At 34.4% G+C, this 20,289-nt stretch overlaps 1 protein-coding gene across 7 annotated transcripts in view; it reads left to right on the top strand.

Moving 5' to 3' along the window:
- ERBIN (erbb2 interacting protein) overlaps positions 1–20,289 on the top strand; it is a 115,744-nt gene that overhangs the window by 79,856 nt on the left and 15,599 nt on the right. For 5 of the 7 annotated variants that reach the window (XM_054002721.1, XM_054002719.1, XM_054002716.1 and 2 more), the window contains 14 exons: positions 186–249; positions 1,817–1,891; positions 3,164–3,308; positions 3,779–3,851; positions 4,943–5,072; positions 5,464–5,579; positions 6,576–6,645; positions 7,765–7,864; positions 9,332–9,453; positions 10,041–10,211; positions 10,998–11,180; positions 13,350–13,467; positions 15,220–15,403; positions 16,205–17,726. In XM_054002721.1, the coding sequence (XP_053858696.1) occupies positions 186–249; positions 1,817–1,891; positions 3,164–3,308; positions 3,779–3,851; positions 4,943–5,072; positions 5,464–5,579; positions 6,576–6,645; positions 7,765–7,864; positions 9,332–9,453; positions 10,041–10,211; positions 10,998–11,180; positions 13,350–13,467; positions 15,220–15,403; positions 16,205–17,726 (3,073 nt within the window). The remainder of the gene's footprint in view (positions 1–185; positions 250–1,816; positions 1,892–3,163; positions 3,309–3,778; positions 3,852–4,942; positions 5,073–5,463; positions 5,580–6,575; positions 6,646–7,764; positions 7,865–9,331; positions 9,454–10,040; positions 10,212–10,997; positions 11,181–13,349; positions 13,468–15,219; positions 15,404–16,204; positions 17,727–20,289) is intronic. The other 2 variants (XM_054002720.1, XM_054002718.1) reach the window with 1 other exon arrangement.

Here is a 20,289-nt window from a genome sequence, read left to right as displayed (position 1 = left end):
GCAGGATCAGTAATATCTGCCTGGTTGACCAGTATGTGAAAAATTTCTCTTTAATTAGGTATTGTTCCAGTTACAGAATAGCAGCACTACTTGATACTGATTACTAGATTTTTGTAAATCTGGAAGATTTGATGTAGCTAGTATTTTCTTAGACCTAATTTTTTATTAATCCCTTTCCTGTGCAGAACCATGTCCAGACTGACTCAGCTGGAGAGACTGGACTTGGGAAGTAATGAATTCACAGAAGTGGTGAGTTTTGCTTTGTAAAAGAGCTATGTATCTCTTATAAATCTTCTTATCCTTTGATCTGTTATTAACAAATACAAAAACATGAACGTAATCTTAAGAGTTCTGCTTCCAAGCATTATTTATACCTTACATTACTTTATGGAGCCTGTTATAAAAATCATGTGTGTGATCTTATGAAAGAGAGTATGTTTTTACTCCATTTTAAAATAACACTCTGTTATATAGTGTGGTTACTGTACTGCTAAATAATTAAGAATAATATGTGTTTGAATTAGAAAAATAATTGTTAGGCTTAGAATAAATTCAAAACACTTATTGATTATAGTGTATTGAATGTTACAATTTTTTGCCTAATCTGCTTTTATTATTGTGCACGATTTAGATCCAAAGGAAACCATATTAAATTTGAATGTTGTTCAAAGCAGTATTTACAGTTGAGGTGCTCAGATTTTTCCTTCAGTATGCATTGACTTGTTTCCTGCTTGTGGTCTCACAGGCAAATATATCTTGTATTTAAGGGTCATGCAACATCTCTCTGCTTTTACAAGTACTTTCCTAGGTAAAGGAATTGAAATAGAAGTATAATGAAACTTGACGACCTGCAACACAATAGAATCAAACCCTTGTGTGCCACTAGTAGAGCATGCAGAGCTGAACGCTTGCCTAGTGATATAGTTTGGAAAATAGGGGAGTCTATTTAAGGAATTTTTCATTATTACGGTTAAACATCTAGCCCTTACTATGACTGCCATATTCTCATCACAGGGTAGATATTTGTGTGGGAGCCTTAAACTAATGTTTAAATTACATCTTCTTGGAAAGTGAGTTATTGGAAGTCAGGACTGCAACTTCAGCAGAAATACTGTCTATTTACTGTATAACAAAATTTACTTAGCATTTATCTGAACTTGGCTGTACTTATTAAGGTGCAGTAGTACCTCTTTTGTATTGCTTTCTCTGGAGGGAAGTTTAAATAGGGAAAGCATATGCAACATTAATGTTTACGAAGAAGGGGTCTTTCCCTGATAAACAAGACACCTTTAACAATAAGTTGTATTGGAAACACAATCCCACACTTCATTTTATGGATAGAGTGGTTAGCTTGTATCATGGAGATGCACCCTTTGTTGATAGAAAAAATGAAATTTGTTTTGATTTTTCCCCAAACCAAAAAATCACTGGGGTTTTTGAAAAACAGGTCCTCTGAGTTGATTGAAATTTAAATGTTTTTAGATGTCTTCCATCAAAACTGTACATGTAACATGTACTTAGTGTGTGCCTGTTGAAAAATAATACTTTCTGTAAAAGACACCAAACCAACAGAAAGCATTTCTCTGAAAATTATTTGGTGCTATGGTCAGGTTCTTCAATGTTTTTTTATATCTAGTATATATTTTCATTTAAAAGTGAGTTATCTGGGTTTTCTCTGATGACCCAGTGAAAAAAGTGGGTATAACAGCTACAGTAACACATTACTGAAGTTGCAATAGACAAATCACTGGAGTTGGTTTTGCCATTCACTGGCGATTTTTCATAAGATTTTTTTTTAAATGGCTTCCCTTTACAGCCTGAAGTACTTGAACAACTGAGTGGATTAAAGGAATTTTGGATGGATGGTAATAGACTAACACTTATTCCTGGGGTAAGTTCTTTCGCTGTTTTAAACATACAGTATTTTAAATTACACGGGTACTTGCTTTGTCAGTATGTATGTTGAAGTTGTTACATAATTTCAGTGTTACTTAAAGCCAAAAGAATAAATGGCACTTGAGTGCTTAACTTAGAAATTATCACTGATCACGAGAGCTGCGTTCACAGCTTTTTGGTGGTTTTTTTTTCATTGAAAGTTATATATTTCTCATCTAAAAATTATGCTGCAATTCAGGAAAACTAATAAAAATCTTAAATCAAATTTAGGTCTGAATAGCCCTTCCAAAAAGGGATTATTCTATGTTAGATAGCAAGCAGGAAGGAATATATAGGATAAACATGTTGTGTGGTTTTTCACTGGTCACAGTTGTAAAAAAGCAGTGCTTGTTCCAGTGCTTTGTAAACAGGGAGCATAGTCAGTTCCTGAGAAAACAGTCTGTTGACTTTGTATGGGTTCCTGACATCTGTCAAAATTACATGTGGTCCATGGTGACCGATTATTACAGTACTTGAGAATCTGTGCTTAAGTTTAGCAAACTAATAAATGAGTATTTGAAATTTGGGAAGCAGCTGGTTTGTTTTCAACCTTAAAAGCACTAGCAGTCTTGTGAAATGTGGCCTTCCTGCCTGATAAGTAGTCTTTTCTACTGCTTTTCCATCAGCTAACTCATAGAGAGTTGAGTGGTTTGATTGTAAAATACAAGCTGAACAGTGTTTTGCAGTAAAATAAAACTGTATTTCTGAGAGTGAAGATTTCAATAGAGTAGTGTGCATAAATTTTAAAGCTTATGCTTGGTTCATGTGGAATGGTAATACAAGCTTGTATTTTGATTTGTTTCTTTCAGTTTAGTACAATTAGGGATTCATTGTTGTTTTTGAGGATGCAGTTTTACACAAAAGGCAAAAATGAGCATTAAAAAAGTCTACTGGAGCATAATGATGTTCTCACATTATGTGTTTCTTTCTGAAGTCTGTTCTAAAGCTTCAATTACTTGATTCATGGTAACTAATCCAACCACTGAATGTGCAGAAGACTGACTTTAGGGATGTGCAGAGCTACTGTGGGGTGTCTCTGTGTGTAAAAACATTAGCTGTGCTTATCTGCACAAAATACTTCATTTGAAAGTTTGTATATTTTGCATAAAACTCTATTTCACTACTCTAAGTCTTTTCCTCTGGCATTACACTTGAGAGGTCAAATTTGCCAGATTTTTTTGTTTCGAACTTCCACTTTTTAGAATGCATTATTTTCTCTTGCTTTTAGTTCATAGGCACTTTGAAACAACTGACATACTTGGATGTTTCTAAAAACAACATTGAAGTAGTTGAAGAAGGTATTTCAGGTTGTGAAAGCCTACAAGACCTACTGTTATCCAGTAATTCACTTCAGCAGCTGCCAGAGTCTATTGGTTTGTATTTTAAGTTAATTCATGTTGTTAGAAGCCTGTAGTTCAGACACAGAGAACTTGAAAATACAAAAATTACATTCTAAATCTGTTTCTGTGCCAGCTCTTGATAAAGCTGTAATGCATGACTGAATAATAAATTAAAATTGGTTTGGAGCATTCTTTACTTTATACACTAGTTTGTAAATGGATGAAAAACTGCTGTCTCTATCAGCAAAAAAAACCCAAACAATTTCTTTTTCTCCCTTTCCCCACCTGCCAAATGGTTGACACATTGTAAACCAGCAGACAAGTTCTGTAAGCTCATCTCCTTATTTCCTTAGGAATACAGCACTATAGGCACATCAGGGAATAGAGAAGATGTGGTGGCTTGCCCATAATGTTGGATTTTTTTCCCCCTCTTAATTTAAAGTTAAAACTCAACTTAATGAACTCAAATGTCCATTTTGATTTACTTGTTCCTATTGTTATAGGTTCTCTGAAAAAGGTGACAACACTTAAAATTGATGAAAACCAGTTAATTTATTTGCCAGACTCCATAGGAGGGTAGGTATTTCACCAAAATAAGAAGTTGAATTGCCTTTCTGAACTGAATTACTCTTCTGTAACAGTAGCTCCTCTTTTGGAGTTTTTTTTATAACTACTTGATTTAATTTCTTCTATGTGTTAATGCCTTAATACAATTTAAAGCAAGAGTTTTCATATCTTAGTACTGCTTTGCAGAACGAAGTAATATAAGTAATGTTCCTATTACTTAATACCAAAGGACATTTGTTCCTCACTTAATGCAGCCACCAATCTATAAAACAAAACTTGAATGTGACAGAAAACAAGGTTCTTAAAGAGTCAATTAGCTTTCTGAAACTGTTGTGTGGTTTGTTTTTTTTTTTGACAGTAACATGGCTATGGTAGATATTGCAAGTGATTGTCCAATCTCAAAAATCTTGTAAAAAATAAATATGAACATGTATTTATCTTTTATGTATATATATGGAGAATTTTCAGCTGTACATCAGCAAGTTTTTAATATATATTTTGATGCTCAGTAATTTAAGTTAAAACTTGCAAATAATAGCGGAAATAATTGGCTCACAATTAAGTGCTGTACAAATGTACAATGTCTACCACTTTATTTTCATATATTTTAATTAATATAGCTTATCTTTTGTTGTCAGAGTTTACAAAGTACTGCTTCACTGCCAGATACTTAGGTTCACAGTCTGTAACACTTGAAATTCTTTGCTTGTTCAGAAACTGCACTCAGCTCTGATTTGACTATGATGTATCCCATTCTGAATGTTTTCAATGCCTTACACTGGCATGTTGTCATGTAGTACACAAGCATTCAATGTTGCTGGTCATTGTTTTCATTGTGAGGACAGCATAAAGGAGATTTTAAAAAAATAAGCAAGCTTGAAACAAAACCAAAAAACCTGTAATCAACTAACAGCACCCAAAAAGCACATTTTAGGCCATCAGTAAAGAATTCTTCTTGGATTTTAATTCCTTTGGGTTTATTTTGAACTACATTTGCGATTAATAATTAATAGTGATATTAACTTAATTTAAACTGCAAGTATTCAATTAATGTTGGATTAATTAATCTGTATAGAGGAATTAATTTTTTTTTTTTGCAGGTTAATATCAGTGGAAGAACTGGACTGTAGTTTCAATGAAATTGAAACATTGCCTTCATCTGTTGGGCAGCTCTCAAATATAAGAACCTTTGCTGCAGATCATAACTTTTTAACTCAGCTGCCATCAGAGGTATGTATTTAATTGCAAGTCTGTAAATTGAATATTTTAATGTGTTTATATAGTCTGTACAACTTGTGAATAACAATAATGTGTTTATATAGTCTGTACAACTTGTGAATAACAAGTTACTAATTTTTGAGAGGATTTTCTTTGTATTTCTTAAAGGAGGATGTATACAAATATACAAGTTTATAAATAATGAAATTTGTTTTTTTTTTTTTTTAAGCAACAAGTTTTAGTATGTAAGAATAAACTTTCAAGGCAAAATAGCCTCAATACTAATTGTTTTTAAAACTTCCATATGAATGTTGTGAAGATGAATTAATTCTTTGTGGTTATTTTTAATTTTTTTTTGTTTTTGTTTTGTTTTGTTTTTGTTTTTTTGGGTTTTTTTTTTTAGATTGGAAACTGGAAGCATGTAACAGTGTTGTTTCTGCATTCTAATAAGCTTGAGTTTCTCCCTGAAGAAATGGGTGATATGCAGAAATTAAAAGTCATCAATCTGAGTGACAATAGGTTTGTGAATGCTTTTAATCAAGTAGAAGTTGTATAAAACACAACAATAATGTAGAGGGATTGTTATGAATACATTACGGCTGTCTTTCCTTATCTCACACATAGCTCAGAAGGTGACTGAAATATATTTAATGTATTATTGTTATATTCTGGATCTTGCAGCTCCATTATATTAAGCTATCTTTATTTTAATGACCTGGCAGATGCATTGAAGTGCAGCTTCATTACATTCATGATTGTTAGCATCTGTTTTTCTAGGGAATTACTTGGTTATTTTCATAAAACTTTTGATTCTTACTTAAAGATTAACAGCTTCTTGAATTGCATATGGAGCACCCAACAGTATCATAGGATAGTGTAAAAGACCTTGGTGTTCTGTGCAGGGGAGAATAAGTTATCTTTTATTAGAGATGGTCATTAAAAATAGACAAAATGTTTAGCTTTGGGGAATTGTTAGTTTATACAATTGAAGTATACTGGGAGAGAGAAATAGCAGAGCTCTCCCTCCTGTTCTGTCAATCCAGCTTCTCTGTACTCTGTCTGTAGCTTGATTTATCCCTTAGTGCCAGAGCACCCATTATCCATGACAGTCCAGTCCCCATACATGTATCTTTTAGAAAAAAAATTATTTTCAGGTATAACACATTTTTCCTTAATTGGCATGTATATTGACAGATAAAATGGTGAGGATTCAGATTTATTAATTCACATTAATTGTCTTTGTATTCAGGTCACCCAGTTGAGTTAAATTCAGGTCACAATGTCACTTCTTTATTTTAAGCTACTTGCTATACTGGGCAGACAAGTTTTTCTTGTTTGGTTGTTTTTTTTTTTTTAATTTGAATTTAAATTGCATTCTGTAGCCTTTCAGCTCTCACTATTAAGTTAACTTCATATGAAAATGTCCTTTTAAAATATTTTACAGACTAATGCAGGATTGTTTGAAGTCTGAACAGTATGGCTAAATGTACTTACATATATTCTTGTAATTTACAGACTAAAGAATTTACCATTTACTTTTACAAAACTGCAACAACTCACCGCTATGTGGCTATCAGACAATCAGGTAAAGATTTTTTTAATATTGAAAATAAATGATTTTTGACTTCATTCCTAATGGGACTGACAAGAACAGAGCCATCTGTTAAATAAAGAGACCTAGTGCTGTGTAAATCAGTACTTTCTTGACATTACTATGTCAATTCTCCTTAAGTAACCAGTACTGAGCTTACCTGTCTCTGAAGGCTCATAATCTTGGAGAAATTCAGTGGTGTGAGGAAATGCATTTTAACAGATATTGGGAACTTTTGGGGTTTTTTTGTGTTTTCTCTGGGTTTTGGGGGGGCTTTTTGGGGTGTTTTTGTTTGTTTAGTTTGGTTTTTTCTTTGGGTTTTTTTGTGGTTTTGTTTTTTGTTTTTGTTGTTGGTTTTGTTTGTTCCGGCTAATTTACTCAGGTGAGTTTAGTGCTTGATAAGTTTGAACTTGACCATGTAGCCTGCTGTTGCTTTCACAACTATACCAGCGGGTAAACTCAGCATGCCTGGTTTTGAGTTAGGTTTTCTGCCATACCTTTGAACTGTGTAACTGTTCAACTTCAAAGCTCTTAAGGAATAACTCGTGTGTTTGTATTTTTCCCTTTTATTAAAGTCCTTGATATTATGCTGATTTTCTGAAGGGCATTAAAGTCTATAGGGTTGTCAGAGATCCACTAGCCTCAGATATTCACTTTTACTAAAACAGTAATTTCAAGAATCCTCTGCCTTTCCCTGTAAGGGGTGGAGGATATTCAATCTGGTCTCAAAATGAAAAAACAAGGGTGCTGAATTTTTCTTTTTATATGATTGTCTGCAGTTTTATATAGCTAAATATATCTATGCATTTCAGATCAGTGTGCTTTGGGATAGTAGTAAGTACAAAAAGAAACTGGGTTACTTTTTGACTATCTAGTGTTTTCTTTTCACAAAAGCTATTGCTGAGTTTGTCCTCAATCAAAAAGCCTGTCATCAGTCAAATACAGACATATTAATGTCTTAATTTTGTGAAAATTATTCAGAGGAGAAATGGTTTAATTCAAGGGAGAGTAGTCTTCAAAGTCATGGGACAGGCATGCTTTGTGGTATATAGGTAGTATTTACTTTTTATATATATAGTCTCATAACATAGCCTTCTTTTATTTACTTTCTAGTCTAAACCACTTATCCCTCTTCAAAAAGAAGCTGACCCTGACACACAGAAAACAGTACTTACTAATTACATGTTCCCTCAGCAGCCAAGGACTGAAGAGGGTAAGGAATTTCTGAAATTACCTGTCACAGTGGTCTCTGAAAATAATAATGAGAAGGCTTCCTGCTAATATGATTTTCATTAAATAATGCTTAAATACTTAATTGCTTAAAGTTTGAAGTATACTTGCAAGAGATGATGAGTTCTGTCTGATGACTGAGAACAGTAACTTAATGAGATTTAGATGTTCTAGATGAAATTCTAGATGAAACTATTTCAGTGAGTAAAGTGAGAAATGAACTAACAGGAACACATGGTGATTGCCACTCTCAGCATGACACCCTCATTCCTTCCAAAAGAGCCTAATGGTTTGGGGTGAAATTCTCTTAAGTAAGTATTAGCTTTAAACTGACTATTTTAGGAAAATGTTTCCTTCATTACCAAGTATGTATTTTTTGACAAGTACATAGTATTCTCTGGTTTATTTTGAAATAAAAAAAAAAAGTCAGTCCAGAAAAAGCATATTGCTCACATGTAGTTTGAACTGGTTTTATATAAGATTAGGTTCCTGGCTTTTGGTCAGGAACTCATAGTGATAGTGAAGTTTATTATAATATTTTCAGATGTGTTAAAATTTTAAGTTTACCCAATAAATGCAGAGTAACAAATATTCCATTGCACTTACTAAGCCCTAAAATTAAGTATTTTTCTATGTCAGGTGTAGAAGTGGTTAATACAAGTCTTGGTATTGCTAGTGAAGGATATAAATTTTCTGGGTGGCAGTGGCAAATTTATTAGACTATTTGTCATGCTAAAAGTAGAACCTGGCTGATGTAACACCAAGACATGCTAAAATAAGAGACATCGAGTACCTGCAAGATTTTTTTAATCTCTTGGAAAATTAAGCACGAAACACTTGTATCCAAAGTCCCTGTCAACTGCGTAAGTGCTGCAAAATCATGGAGATTAACTTAACCTTCAGTTTTAGGTGCTTACATTGCTTTAGGAATAGTAAGATCAGTTTTTCTCACTAAGTCATTCTTGGTTTTCATTTTATATTTTCATTAAATTAAATCAGATGAATTAATTTAATGAATGTACTTACCTGTGCTTAATGATGTTAACCACTGATAATAGTCTGTATATATCTATACAAGTATAATTAATGTCTATAGATATATACACACACACAAATACATTATTTCATATTTAGATATAGAATAAAACCACTCATCAGATTTCTGCTGAAAATTTTCAAATGTGAATGTTAAGACTAGTGTACAGCTAAGGATATGATTTTCTTTTTAAAGATAGGGATTTTTAAATATAAAAGTGCAGCCAAATTCATAAAGCAGTGGTATTGCATCCAATCTTCAATTAATGATGCTGTTAAGTCTTTCATCTTTTAAAAAGAATGAATACAAAAGCACACCAATCCCACCCAAGTGAAAGAAAAAGAGTGTATTTTGTTTTACATAATGTAGCCTATTCTTATACTTCTTTGGGTTCTTTGGGTTTTTTTTTTTCAGTTATGTTCATATCTGATAATGAAAGTTTCAATCCATCTCTGTGGGAGGAACAGAGGAAACAGCGTGCTCAGGTGGCATTTGAATGTGATGAAGACAAAGACGAGAGAGAGGCACCACCTCGGGTTAGTATTAAATTTATTTTTGCATACATGGTGCTTCCCTCCCTCTTACTTCCACCCTTAATCTCATCCTTTTCCTTACTTTGGTTAGGGGTTTCACTCTCCTGAATAAATCAAGTCATCAGTTTAGAGTATCTAGCAGGATGAACCACTATGATTTGGATTTTTTTGTTGTGTTTGCTTTTAGTTTCAGCGTTATTTGGCCAGATATTTTCAGCAGGGCACAAGGGAAGAACTGAAGCTGATACTTGGCAGTGAAGGGCTTAACTAGGATGCTACCTGAGTAATAGTGCTGTGGAGAACAAGTGGGGAAACCATGATAAATCCTGATTTTATTTTAAGTGAATTAATAGTTGGTTTAATCTTTGCTTGCAATCACTGGACATGTTGGGGGAAAGGGAGTGAAAGTGATTCATAATCTTGCCTGGTTGTATAAGCTTATGTGTGCCTCAGTGCCAGCAGACTTGAGTATCAAGGTAGACATTCTAGAGTATTCAGTGGTGTGGCCTAACTAATTATTTTTTTTAAAGCTTACGTTTTAGTTCTGACATTTAAATAAGTGTAGAACCTTATTGCCTTTTGTTACACAGGAGGGCAATCTGAAGAGATACCCAACTCCATATCCTGATGAACTGAAGAATATGGTCAAAACAGTCCAGACAATTGTACATAGACTAAAGGATGAAGAATCAACTGAAGATAATGCCAAAGAGTCAAAACGTGAAGTCCAGACAGTTTCTGTAAAAGATGTGGGGGTAAAGGTTAGAGATAATATTATCTTCTGGTTTTGTGAGAAATTCCAAAGACTAAAGTGTCATTGATTCCTTTTAATTCTCTTCTCCCTTCCCTTTGATGTTTTAGAAAAAAAAATTCTTAGATTACAGAACCAGTTTACCTCTTCCCCACCTAAGGAGGTCTGTCACAAACATAAGGTTTGCAGTAGCAGTCTTCCTCCTGCACTAAAAACAAGAAAAGTGACCTAATTCTCAGGCACATATACAAACATATACAAACTGGATGTGTTAAGGAGGTGCCTTCTTTGGTTTCTGGAGGATGGCATCTTCGTCATCCTCGGATCCTCTTTCATCTGCAGACTTCACAATGAAATTTGGATAATCTCAAAGGCTTTTACTGCTCATGACTGAAAGCTTTATGTGGTAACAAGCGGTAATAGCAGACTGGCAAAAGTGTCCAAGTCTCTAAGAGCTTGATGCAGCATCATAGAAGATAGGACTACTTTTTGGTGCTCACATAGAATCGTTGCAGGTATTGGCCTGTTTGATTTTTTTCATCTGACATACATATTGAAATAAAATGGTGCATATTGACACCAATAAGGATAAGAGTCAGACTGACACAGGGTAGGGACTGTACCTTAGTTATCTATGATGTTTTCTTAGCATTTCATACCTGGTGCATTCTGTTCTTTACAATTCCAGAGCTCAGATTTTTCCATTCCATGTTTTCCGAAAATATATAATGCTGGGTCTGTATGTTGCTAAACAGGTTTTAGGATGCTTTCTCTGCTAATACTCTTAATTTTGTAGACCTCAGAAATTGGTTCAATAAAGAACAAAGCCGATGAGAGAAAGCAATATTCAGCAGGAAGTTCTGTGCAGAAGCCTAGTGAACCAGAAGCTGAGCACAGCACTGCAAATTCACATGTGACTGCACTTGTTAAAACCTTGCAGAACACGAAAAAAATTGTCAACCATGAGGACATGCTTGAGGTATGGCATTGCTATGAGCATTATAGCAGTTAGAAATTGTGCTGGTGTTGTACTGAATTTGTTCTTCTGGGAGATGAAAATTTCTGTTGACAATAGAAGAAAATTGCTCTCCATAAATGTTGTAAATTCAGATAATTTTCAATACAGTACTTTTCTCGCTTGTATTAAGTAAAAGTTGAAACAGCTAATAAAAAGTTCATAATAAAAGATGCATGCATTTAAAGAAAAATAATGCAAACTCAGTTGATATACACTGTGAAAAGACTCGTACTTCTGTAGAATTCTCCAGTTGTTTGACTGTCAGTACTTCACTAAATAATCTCTTTTAATTATTGCTGAAATGAGAAAATGTCAGTGGTAGCAATAAAATTTTTCTGTGTCCAAGTGATTATACACATGCATTTCAAATGAAAAGTGGAAAGTAATTTTAAAAATATTTACTCCTCTGTATTTACTAGTAAGCTGTCAGGAATATTACTTGGAATATACTTACTAAAGTCCTTCCCTTACAGTGAAGGATTTTAAACTTCTGAACTTTGCACCTCTCTGTCAAACGCCATGAATTTATTTATTTAGGAAGTTTGAGCTTTATGACAAATTTTGGAAGTTGCCATTCAATCAATTCCCAGTCACAACCTGTAAAATACTTCTTTTATAATTTCACAAGTGATTTTTTTTGCCTGTGTTGTGTAAGCTGTGGAATGTGCCTATATCATACAGTGAAAAGACTCGAGTGACAGGCAGTAGTGGCTGTCACTGGCTGCTTCCCCACTAGTATATTCCTGCTTCTACATTCTTTTTGAAAATACTGGTATTGACATTTTTTCTTTCGTTTTAAAATATTTCAGAAGATCATGATAGTTGTCTAATGATAGTGACAGTAATTCTTTGTAACTGTAGTAAGTACACAAGTCAGGTACAGTGATGTCCTTGTTTGAATGTATTTCCTTATTTCCTGCTGGTAACACTGTTGCAGAATCCAGATAGCTAAACTTTGCCTCTATGTAAGCTTTTCATTTCAGCATTGATTACACTTGTATATCACATCCAAGAGGAAGGGCATGTGGTAGATGTAGTGAAGAAGTTGGATGTTTGGATTGTAGAGAAAAGCCAATGATTTTTTTTTTATTATTTTTAATTAGGACTGATATAGCTTGTTTGTTAAGTCTCAGTCAAGTTTGTCCTTCCTATAGACCTAAGAACTGGCCAGGTAATTTGTATAATGGGAAGATGATGCTCCAGTAGGTTCCATGCATTAAGTGTTCCAAAACAGTAAGAAAAAGTGAATATTGGCAGGCTTTCTTTGCAGTTTGCAACATGGATTTTGGAGCAGGAAGCATGTTTACTAGAAAGAAATTTCTGCTTTGAGGAACGGTTTGTTGGGGATTTGTTTCTTACTGAAAACAATTGAGTTTTGAAGATAAATGAATATAGGGCTAGCAGTTGGATACTACAGTAGGAACTGAATCAGTTGCATGGCTCCTCTTGCAGCAGCTTTGTTAATTAATCTCTCTCATAACTGCACTGAGTTCCATTTTTTGGTTCAGAACTAGTGAGTATTAATTTAAATGTGTTCAGTACTGCTTTTTCTCTGCCATTGCTCTTGAAGTTAAGTAACTTCTTTTCCTTTTGGAATTTACCCCTGGCAACCTACCCTTACTCTGTTTCTATTAGATTAGGCAAGCCAAGTTCCTTCAGTTTCTTCTCACAGCATATGTCTCCATTCCTAGGATTGACTTGGTCATGGCTACTTTATAGCCGTTTAAGTTTGAGCTCTCTTCTTCAAAACCAATACCCAGCTTGTCAGTCTGCGGTGTTTGCTGGTTCAGTGATCACTTTGTGACTTGGACTCAACTGGATGCTCTCTCCAGTGCTAAAATGAAGGCTTCATCTGCTTGCTCCAAGAAATTTTTTGCAGTTAAAATTATCTGTCTGGGTGTCATCCCACAGAGTTCAGCAGTGACAATGCAAGTCTGAAAGTGCTGCTTCTTAAAGATAATTCAGTTGACTTGCACTACAGATGCACTACAAAGTTGTTTTGCTTTGCATATGTTATGTGGCTCGTTTATCTTTTTACCCCTTTATTTTGTTTAGTGATAGTTTGAACAGCATTTACTCACCTTTGAACTGCTCTTCAAAATAGACAGTGTAAAGCTGGTTTTTCTTTAGCAGGAGTCAGAAGAACTCTCCTCTGATGAAGAGATGAAAATGGCAGAAATGCGACCACCACTGATAGAAACCTCCATAAACCAACCGAAAGTGGTAGCCCTAAGCAACAGCAAAAAAGGTAAGATACCATAAAACGCATTGGACGTGTTTTGTGATTTTGATGATTTCTTGACTCAAATAAAAGTGGTTAGTTTTTCAAATTAAATTCAGTCAAAGTAGGCTTAAATTGTATATTTTAAAAGAAAGATTTTCCTAATTAAGCAACGAAAGGGGGAAAAATTGCATATACTGGAGTACATGGGAGGGAAATCTGTGTTGATATCTTAATTTTCTTGATTCTTGTCAGTTTAAATCAGACAGGAAGAGAAGGGGTGTTTGTTTTGAGGGTTTTGGAGCTTGAACACACTCTTGATGTCCTTAAGAAAAGGATTGCAGAAAGTGGTATTTATATTAGAAATACTCTGTAACTCCCCCTTCATCCAGATTTTGTGAATTCTTGCTGCAATAGGCAGCTGCTAGAACTGCTGCTGTAGGCAGCAGTATCACTTACTTAAATTTCTCTACAGAAGCTGTGCTCTCCTCCTAAGGTTTAAGAATAATCCTTTCTTGTGAAAACTCTTTCTCCAGAGTTATTTCACTCTTCTATTTTTCTTTGCTCCTCTAGCATGAAAATTCTGACTCTGTTTTTATATTAACTAAATTTTATATTCTCTGAAATATAAATTTGGTCTGGGTAATCATTTCCTTAAGAGTAAGAAATGGCCTAGGATTCAGAGAAAACATGATATAGAAAGAGGATAGCAAATAATATTTTGCTTCATATGACATCCAAGTCCAGTACTTCCAGGACAAAAGGCTTTTCTGGACATTAGATATAAAAAGGTGAGATTTGGTGAGGAAAGCCACATGGTGGAAGCAGGAAGAATCTGCTGCGGGTCACATACAGATGAAAAGGTGGATGTTTACCAATGCTGTCCTTGGATTTTTTTGTCTGACTAAAGTACCAGGTCAAAACTTCTTTCTTGTCTCTGAAGACAGACATTAGTTCCACAAAATGTATGCATTTGGCATCTGTTACTGGCTTGAAGCAAAAATTTAAATGTATTTGTTTCTACACTCATGTCAGAATCACGGCTGCCTTGAATTCTCCCAGAGAAATTATTTTTATACGGATGTAGTATGTAAGTATGCATACATTATGCAAGAATCAATGTGCACAGGGGTAAAGTACTCTGAAAATGTTGTCCTAAGGGATCTGCAAAGCATGGGAATGCATTGAATTCAAAATCTGCATAAGACCGTTTTTCATTGCCGATTTTTTACTTTACCTAAAAAGCTATACAGAGCTTTTCCAGTGATCTAGATGGTTCCAGAGTAAATAGTAAATAGTTGGTCTAGTAAATAGCTTCAATAATGATAGAATATTCAAAATAAAGAATGGTGTACCCTTTCAAAATACTGCATGTGAAGCAATGTGCTTCGTTTTCTTAGAGGCCAATAGACTCATGTAATGGACAATTCTGAAATCCATATAGTAACAGAAGTATGATTTGCTAGATATTTTAAGGAAGTACTCAGTAATATAGCACTCGTGTATGACAAGGGAAATGGGAATAAAGCAAGAATTTAGATTTAATTAGCAGATAAGGGCTGTTTACATTAGGCCAAATATTTTAAAAAATAGGAACTATTTCCAACAGTATTTTGTAAGTTTAAATGAATTTTGCAAAGATGTTAGCTTACATTTTAGTTTCTGGTAGTAAGAAATACTGAAGAACAAGAGAGAGTTTCTAAATACTCTACATACACATATGAAATGGCTATTAATAAGATCAGTGTATCTAACTAAATTGGCACATTTTTATTTCAGATGATTCAAAAGATACTGATTCCTTATCAGATGAAGCTACCCACAATAGTAATCAGAATAACAGCAACTGTTCCTCTCCTTCTCGAATGTCAGATTCTGTTTCCTTAAATACTGACAGTAGCCAAGATATTTCTCTCTGTTCTCCTGACAAAGAAACACATGCTGCTGTTCTATCCAAAATCAGGTTTGTAAGATACTGTGGATCACTAAGAACATACATTAGAAAAATGTTACTTAATATTTTATATGGTGTTCTTTCCTTTAATTAATTCATTTATCATTCATTAAATGTTTAAAATATCAGTGTTTTATAACAGGGTTAATAATGTTCTCTTAAGGTTAATAAAGTTCTCAAAAAAAAAAACTTTCAGAGACTAGCTTTAGTATACAATACATGGGTATACAATACATATTACACCCTTAATAATACAGTGTAATAATTTTATCTTTTTAAGTTTTTATCCCTACAAAATACATCAGTATGCCATTTTGAAAGCTCTGTGTTTTTATTTGCTTAATTTTGAAAATCATTTTGACTGCTGACATGACTATTAAAGGTTCTTAAAAACTTACAAATAATGGAATTACAGTTGTTACTCTTCTAGGAGTTCTAGTTAAAAAGTGCCATTTTTCAAAAAAACTGCTAATACAAACAGGAAAATTGCCCAAAATGGAAACTAAAATAAATTAATAAAAAAATAAGTTATTATCACTTTGTACTTGAAACTTTTGAACTGTTTTTAATTATTGTTGTTGAGTTTAAACAAACTTCTGAAACCACATGATATAAAAACATTGCCCAAATGAGCTCTTTATATAACATTTCTTCAATATAAGATAGCAAATCACAAATCTGTTTCATTGTCCTGTTTTGTATGCCCAACATGGTTGCATATTAGTGGTAATTTTTTTTCTAAAATGATACTTTGAGAAATACATTCATTCTTAGGAGAATTTCTTTAAGAGCCATCTTTTTTTCTTCCAGGCAAGAAGATGAAAATTTGAATAATCTCTTGCAAAATGGAGGAGAATTGAGTATTACAGTGGAAGAAAAACTAAATGTGCAAGAGAAGGTTACAAATTTGTCTGAATACGAATTGAGCATTGAAGAACGATTAGGCCTAATAGGAAAAGGTGTTGATCTAAGTACTCCTGTAGAGGAGTCTCACAAATTAGACCAAATAAACATGAATATCAATAAACTCGTTAGTGAAGAGGCAGTGGCAGTTCCTGTAGAAAAGTTAGAAACACAGAAAATGGTTTCAGTAATGGGCTTTTTGAATAACAATGCAAAAGAAGAAAGTGAGCACTTGGAAAATGGAAATAAATATCGTGTAAATAAAGTAAACGGACTTGCTGAGGAAACAGTACAGTCTCCCGGTAAAGAAAAACTAGCAAAAAGCACTACAGTTGATGGGGATTCTGCTGAGCTATCTGTTTCTAGAAGTACTGAAGATTTCTCCCCACAGAGAAGTGGTCCTGTGATGAAATCTCATAGCATCACAAGTATGGACAGTGGTGGGCTGAAAATCTATGATACTGTAAATGAGAATGGATCTCAACAACCAAACTTGGCGGTAAAATCAGGATCTGATACTGCAGATGGAAAAAACATAGTCCGAAGTAAATCTGCTACTCTTCTCTATGATCAGCATTTACAGGTTTTTCCTGGGTCATCGTCATCATCTGATTTAGTATCTTCTACAAAAACGGTGTTCAAGTTTGACTCAAATCACAATCCTGAAGGTGCTAATGTAGTGAGGGGACCAGTGACAGGCGGTGCACAGATGCTCTGTGCTCCCCAATATAATATTCAGTACAGCAGCAGTGCAGCAGCAAAAGATGCCTTGTGGCCCCAGAAACAAACCACCCAAGTAGAACAGGGCACTTTACCTCCTTCGCATCTGCTTAGGTCTGACAGTACAGAAACTCCCAGTTATGTAAAGCATTCTGGCAACATGAATTTCTCCAATCATAACAATATCCGGGCCAACGCTGTGTACAACACTCACCAGCGGATGGCTGGGAGACACACAGATCTGTGGGCTGTTCCACCAAGTGACAGACTGCTCCCAGGAGCAACCAGGCACACTCTTCAAAGGCAGAGCAGTGTATCTTCTACAGCTTCCATAAATATTGGGGATAGTGGACCTTCAAGACGAGCCCAAGTTCCTGAAGGGGACTACTTAACATACAGAGATTTGCATTCAATGGGAAGAGCTGCAGCGGTAATGTCGGGACAGCAGAGGCCTCTCTCTGCTCGGACATACAGCATTGATGGTCCCAATGTGACCCGGCCGCAGAGTGCACGACCGTCGGTGAGCGAAATACCAGAAAGAACTATGTCAGTCAGTGACTTCAATTACTCGCGGGCTAGCCCCTCCAAGAGATCAAACCCAAGGGTTAACTCCGAGCACTCGTTATTAGACCCTGCAGGAAAAACTAAAGTCCCTCATGACTGGAGGGAACAGGTGCTGCGACATATTGAGGCTAAAAAGCTAGAAAAGGTAAAAATAATAATTCTAAATTTTTTTCTACTTTTCTGTTACCTAGATATGGAATAAGGTAAATAGTCTGTTTTGAACAGCTTTTAATTACTATTGAAAATCTAATTTTGATCCTGCTTTAAAAAGGATAAATGTTTGTGATGAATATCTAAGAAACACTCAGATGGTAGACTGAACTAAATGAACTTTTCCCCCAAAGAAAAAAAAAGAGCTTCTCCCCCAAAGAAAAAAGAAAGGTGCTTTTGTTTTTACATCATATTTGCCAGTTTTGCCAGATTACTTTTGAATACATTAAATAATGTCATACAGACCTGCCGGACTGCAAGGCCAGATCATTTAAGGTAATTTTTAAGGTAAATTTTATTGTAGCTTTGTATTGACAATTTACTAAAATATTCCCTTACACTTCTTAATCTTTCCGTTCTGCCTTTTTTTCACCCTATTTCTTCTCTTTAAGAACAAGGAAAAAGAAAATCAGTAAAATCTGTTTAGAAGTATAGGTCTGCAGCTTTAGTTGCTGAGGAATTCAAAAGCTGTAATTATCATGTATTTGCCTCCAAGCCAGTTTTCTTTTGAAGTTGGGTATCTGACAGATTGTTGAATGAATATTTATAGCTTGCTGTGAGATGAGAACACTTAAAAATCTTGTTCATTTCAGAAAAATCACAGTAGGTTTTGATATAAGTAGAGATGATGAACAGGATTATTTATGTACTGTAAATGCCATCAAGAATTTGAGCTGATAAGTAGAGCTGAACAATTATGTATCTTCAAAGAAATTGAGTAGAGCCTGGAAGAGTGTAATCTGTGCTGTCCTGCTAACCCAGTTGAAAATATCATCCCTAAAAATGGCTTATATGTCATTTAGCCAGATCATGTTTCTTTGGAAGGGAATTGAGTAAAGTATCCAAATTTCATTTTGATTGTGCCAGCTAGATGGATTTTGTTTTTTAGTTTATTTTCTAAGAACATAGTTTGCTTTGTAATTATTATGGTAAATACTTGAATATCTGTGATGGCTAGAGAAATTTAACTGGAGATGGTTGGAGAAATTATTTTTAACTATGATTTTTCTTCAGAAATCCCAGTATTTGCGGGGAGGGGTTTGCTTTTTGTTTTCTTGGGGTTTTTTTGGTTGGATTTTTTGTTTCAAATTGCATAAATTTTGGTGACAGAAGGGGATGGGTTTCATTTTCATAGACACCTGTACAAAAGCTGTACATACTCTTCTGATCCAGCTGGTCACCCGCAACAGGAAGTGTCTTAGGGTAGTACTGTGCTGTCGTGTGGGGACCCTTGTCCCACAGGAGGATCACTAATCTCACCATGTTCCAACTCTATTAAAACATGCATTCCCTCATTTTCTGTTCTCCTGGATGGATGTATCAAATCTTACATGAAGTGACAAGAGAAGCAAAAATACCAGCAATCCTTGAGTGTACTCAAGGATTCAGTGATTCTGTACTCAAGCTTCAGTGCTCTGCTAATGCAGTTTGTTTATAGCTTGTTCATTGGCATGTTAGGAACAGTGTTTAATGCAGCAGTGTTACCTGTGACTTAAATGACATTGACTGCCTGACTTGATTCCCTTTATATCTAACAATACTTTTCATTATGCTTTATAGGTAAACTTTAATTTTTGCTGTCAGAATTATGTGGAACAGCTGCTGTTGAGATTTTAGCTGTGCATTTAATTTAACAGTTCTTTTAAATCTGTTTTTTATGTTTCTTTTGTTCTGGCCTTGAAGTTTTTTTAAAGTAGCCTTAACAATCTGAGACTTACTTATGGGTTTAAAGTGAATTTGTATATTGAATTGTCTACTTTATATTCTTTAGGATATAAGCGACTTAAAAAGAAAAATCTGAATTGTGAAAAATACAGATACGATCCTGTATGGCAGCTGGCAGATATGATAATGTGGAAATTCTAGCAATCAACTTAATATTTCTTAGTTCTTTTTAAATAACGGCTTTGGTATTTCTGTTTGTAATTAAAAATTAGCCAAGTGGTGCTTTATCTATAAAGCAAATTTCTGAAATGTTTTGAAATCTGAAAATAAATCCAGGAATTAACAGAACTCATTTAAGGAACAAGTTGAATTACAGAGATTGTTTAAGGAATGTTTACTGGAAACTACTTTGACAGAACTTTCATGGATTTAAAATGGCACTTTTTTTTTAAAAACATAAGATGCAACACTGAAAAAACACATATACAAAATTAAGATTGTGATGAATATTTAATAACTATTTTCTTGACCAATATGGATTAATAGTACTACTTTTGCTGCGACTCTACTATTACTGAATTTAATCATGTTTATCATTTCTATTCTTATAAATAGAAATGCTCATTAAGAAGGAGGGTGTAGTGGGCTTTTGGGGATTGGTTTTGTTGGTTGTTGGTTTGTTTGGTTGTTTTATTTTCTTTTCCTAAGCTCCTGAAAGACATGTTGTGTTTTTATAACATTTAGCAACTGAAGAGAGAGGGAAGAGTGAACCCACTTAAATTTGTCCAACAGTGTCTGCTTGTTGGACAAATTGGAGAAACTAGTTCGTTATT

Source organism: Vidua macroura, chromosome Z (genome assembly GCF_024509145.1).
Source record: "Vidua macroura isolate BioBank_ID:100142 chromosome Z, ASM2450914v1, whole genome shotgun sequence".
Taxonomy (NCBI): Eukaryota; Metazoa; Chordata; class Aves; order Passeriformes; family Viduidae; genus Vidua; species Vidua macroura.
This window is presented reverse-complemented; position numbering and strand designations above follow the sequence as displayed.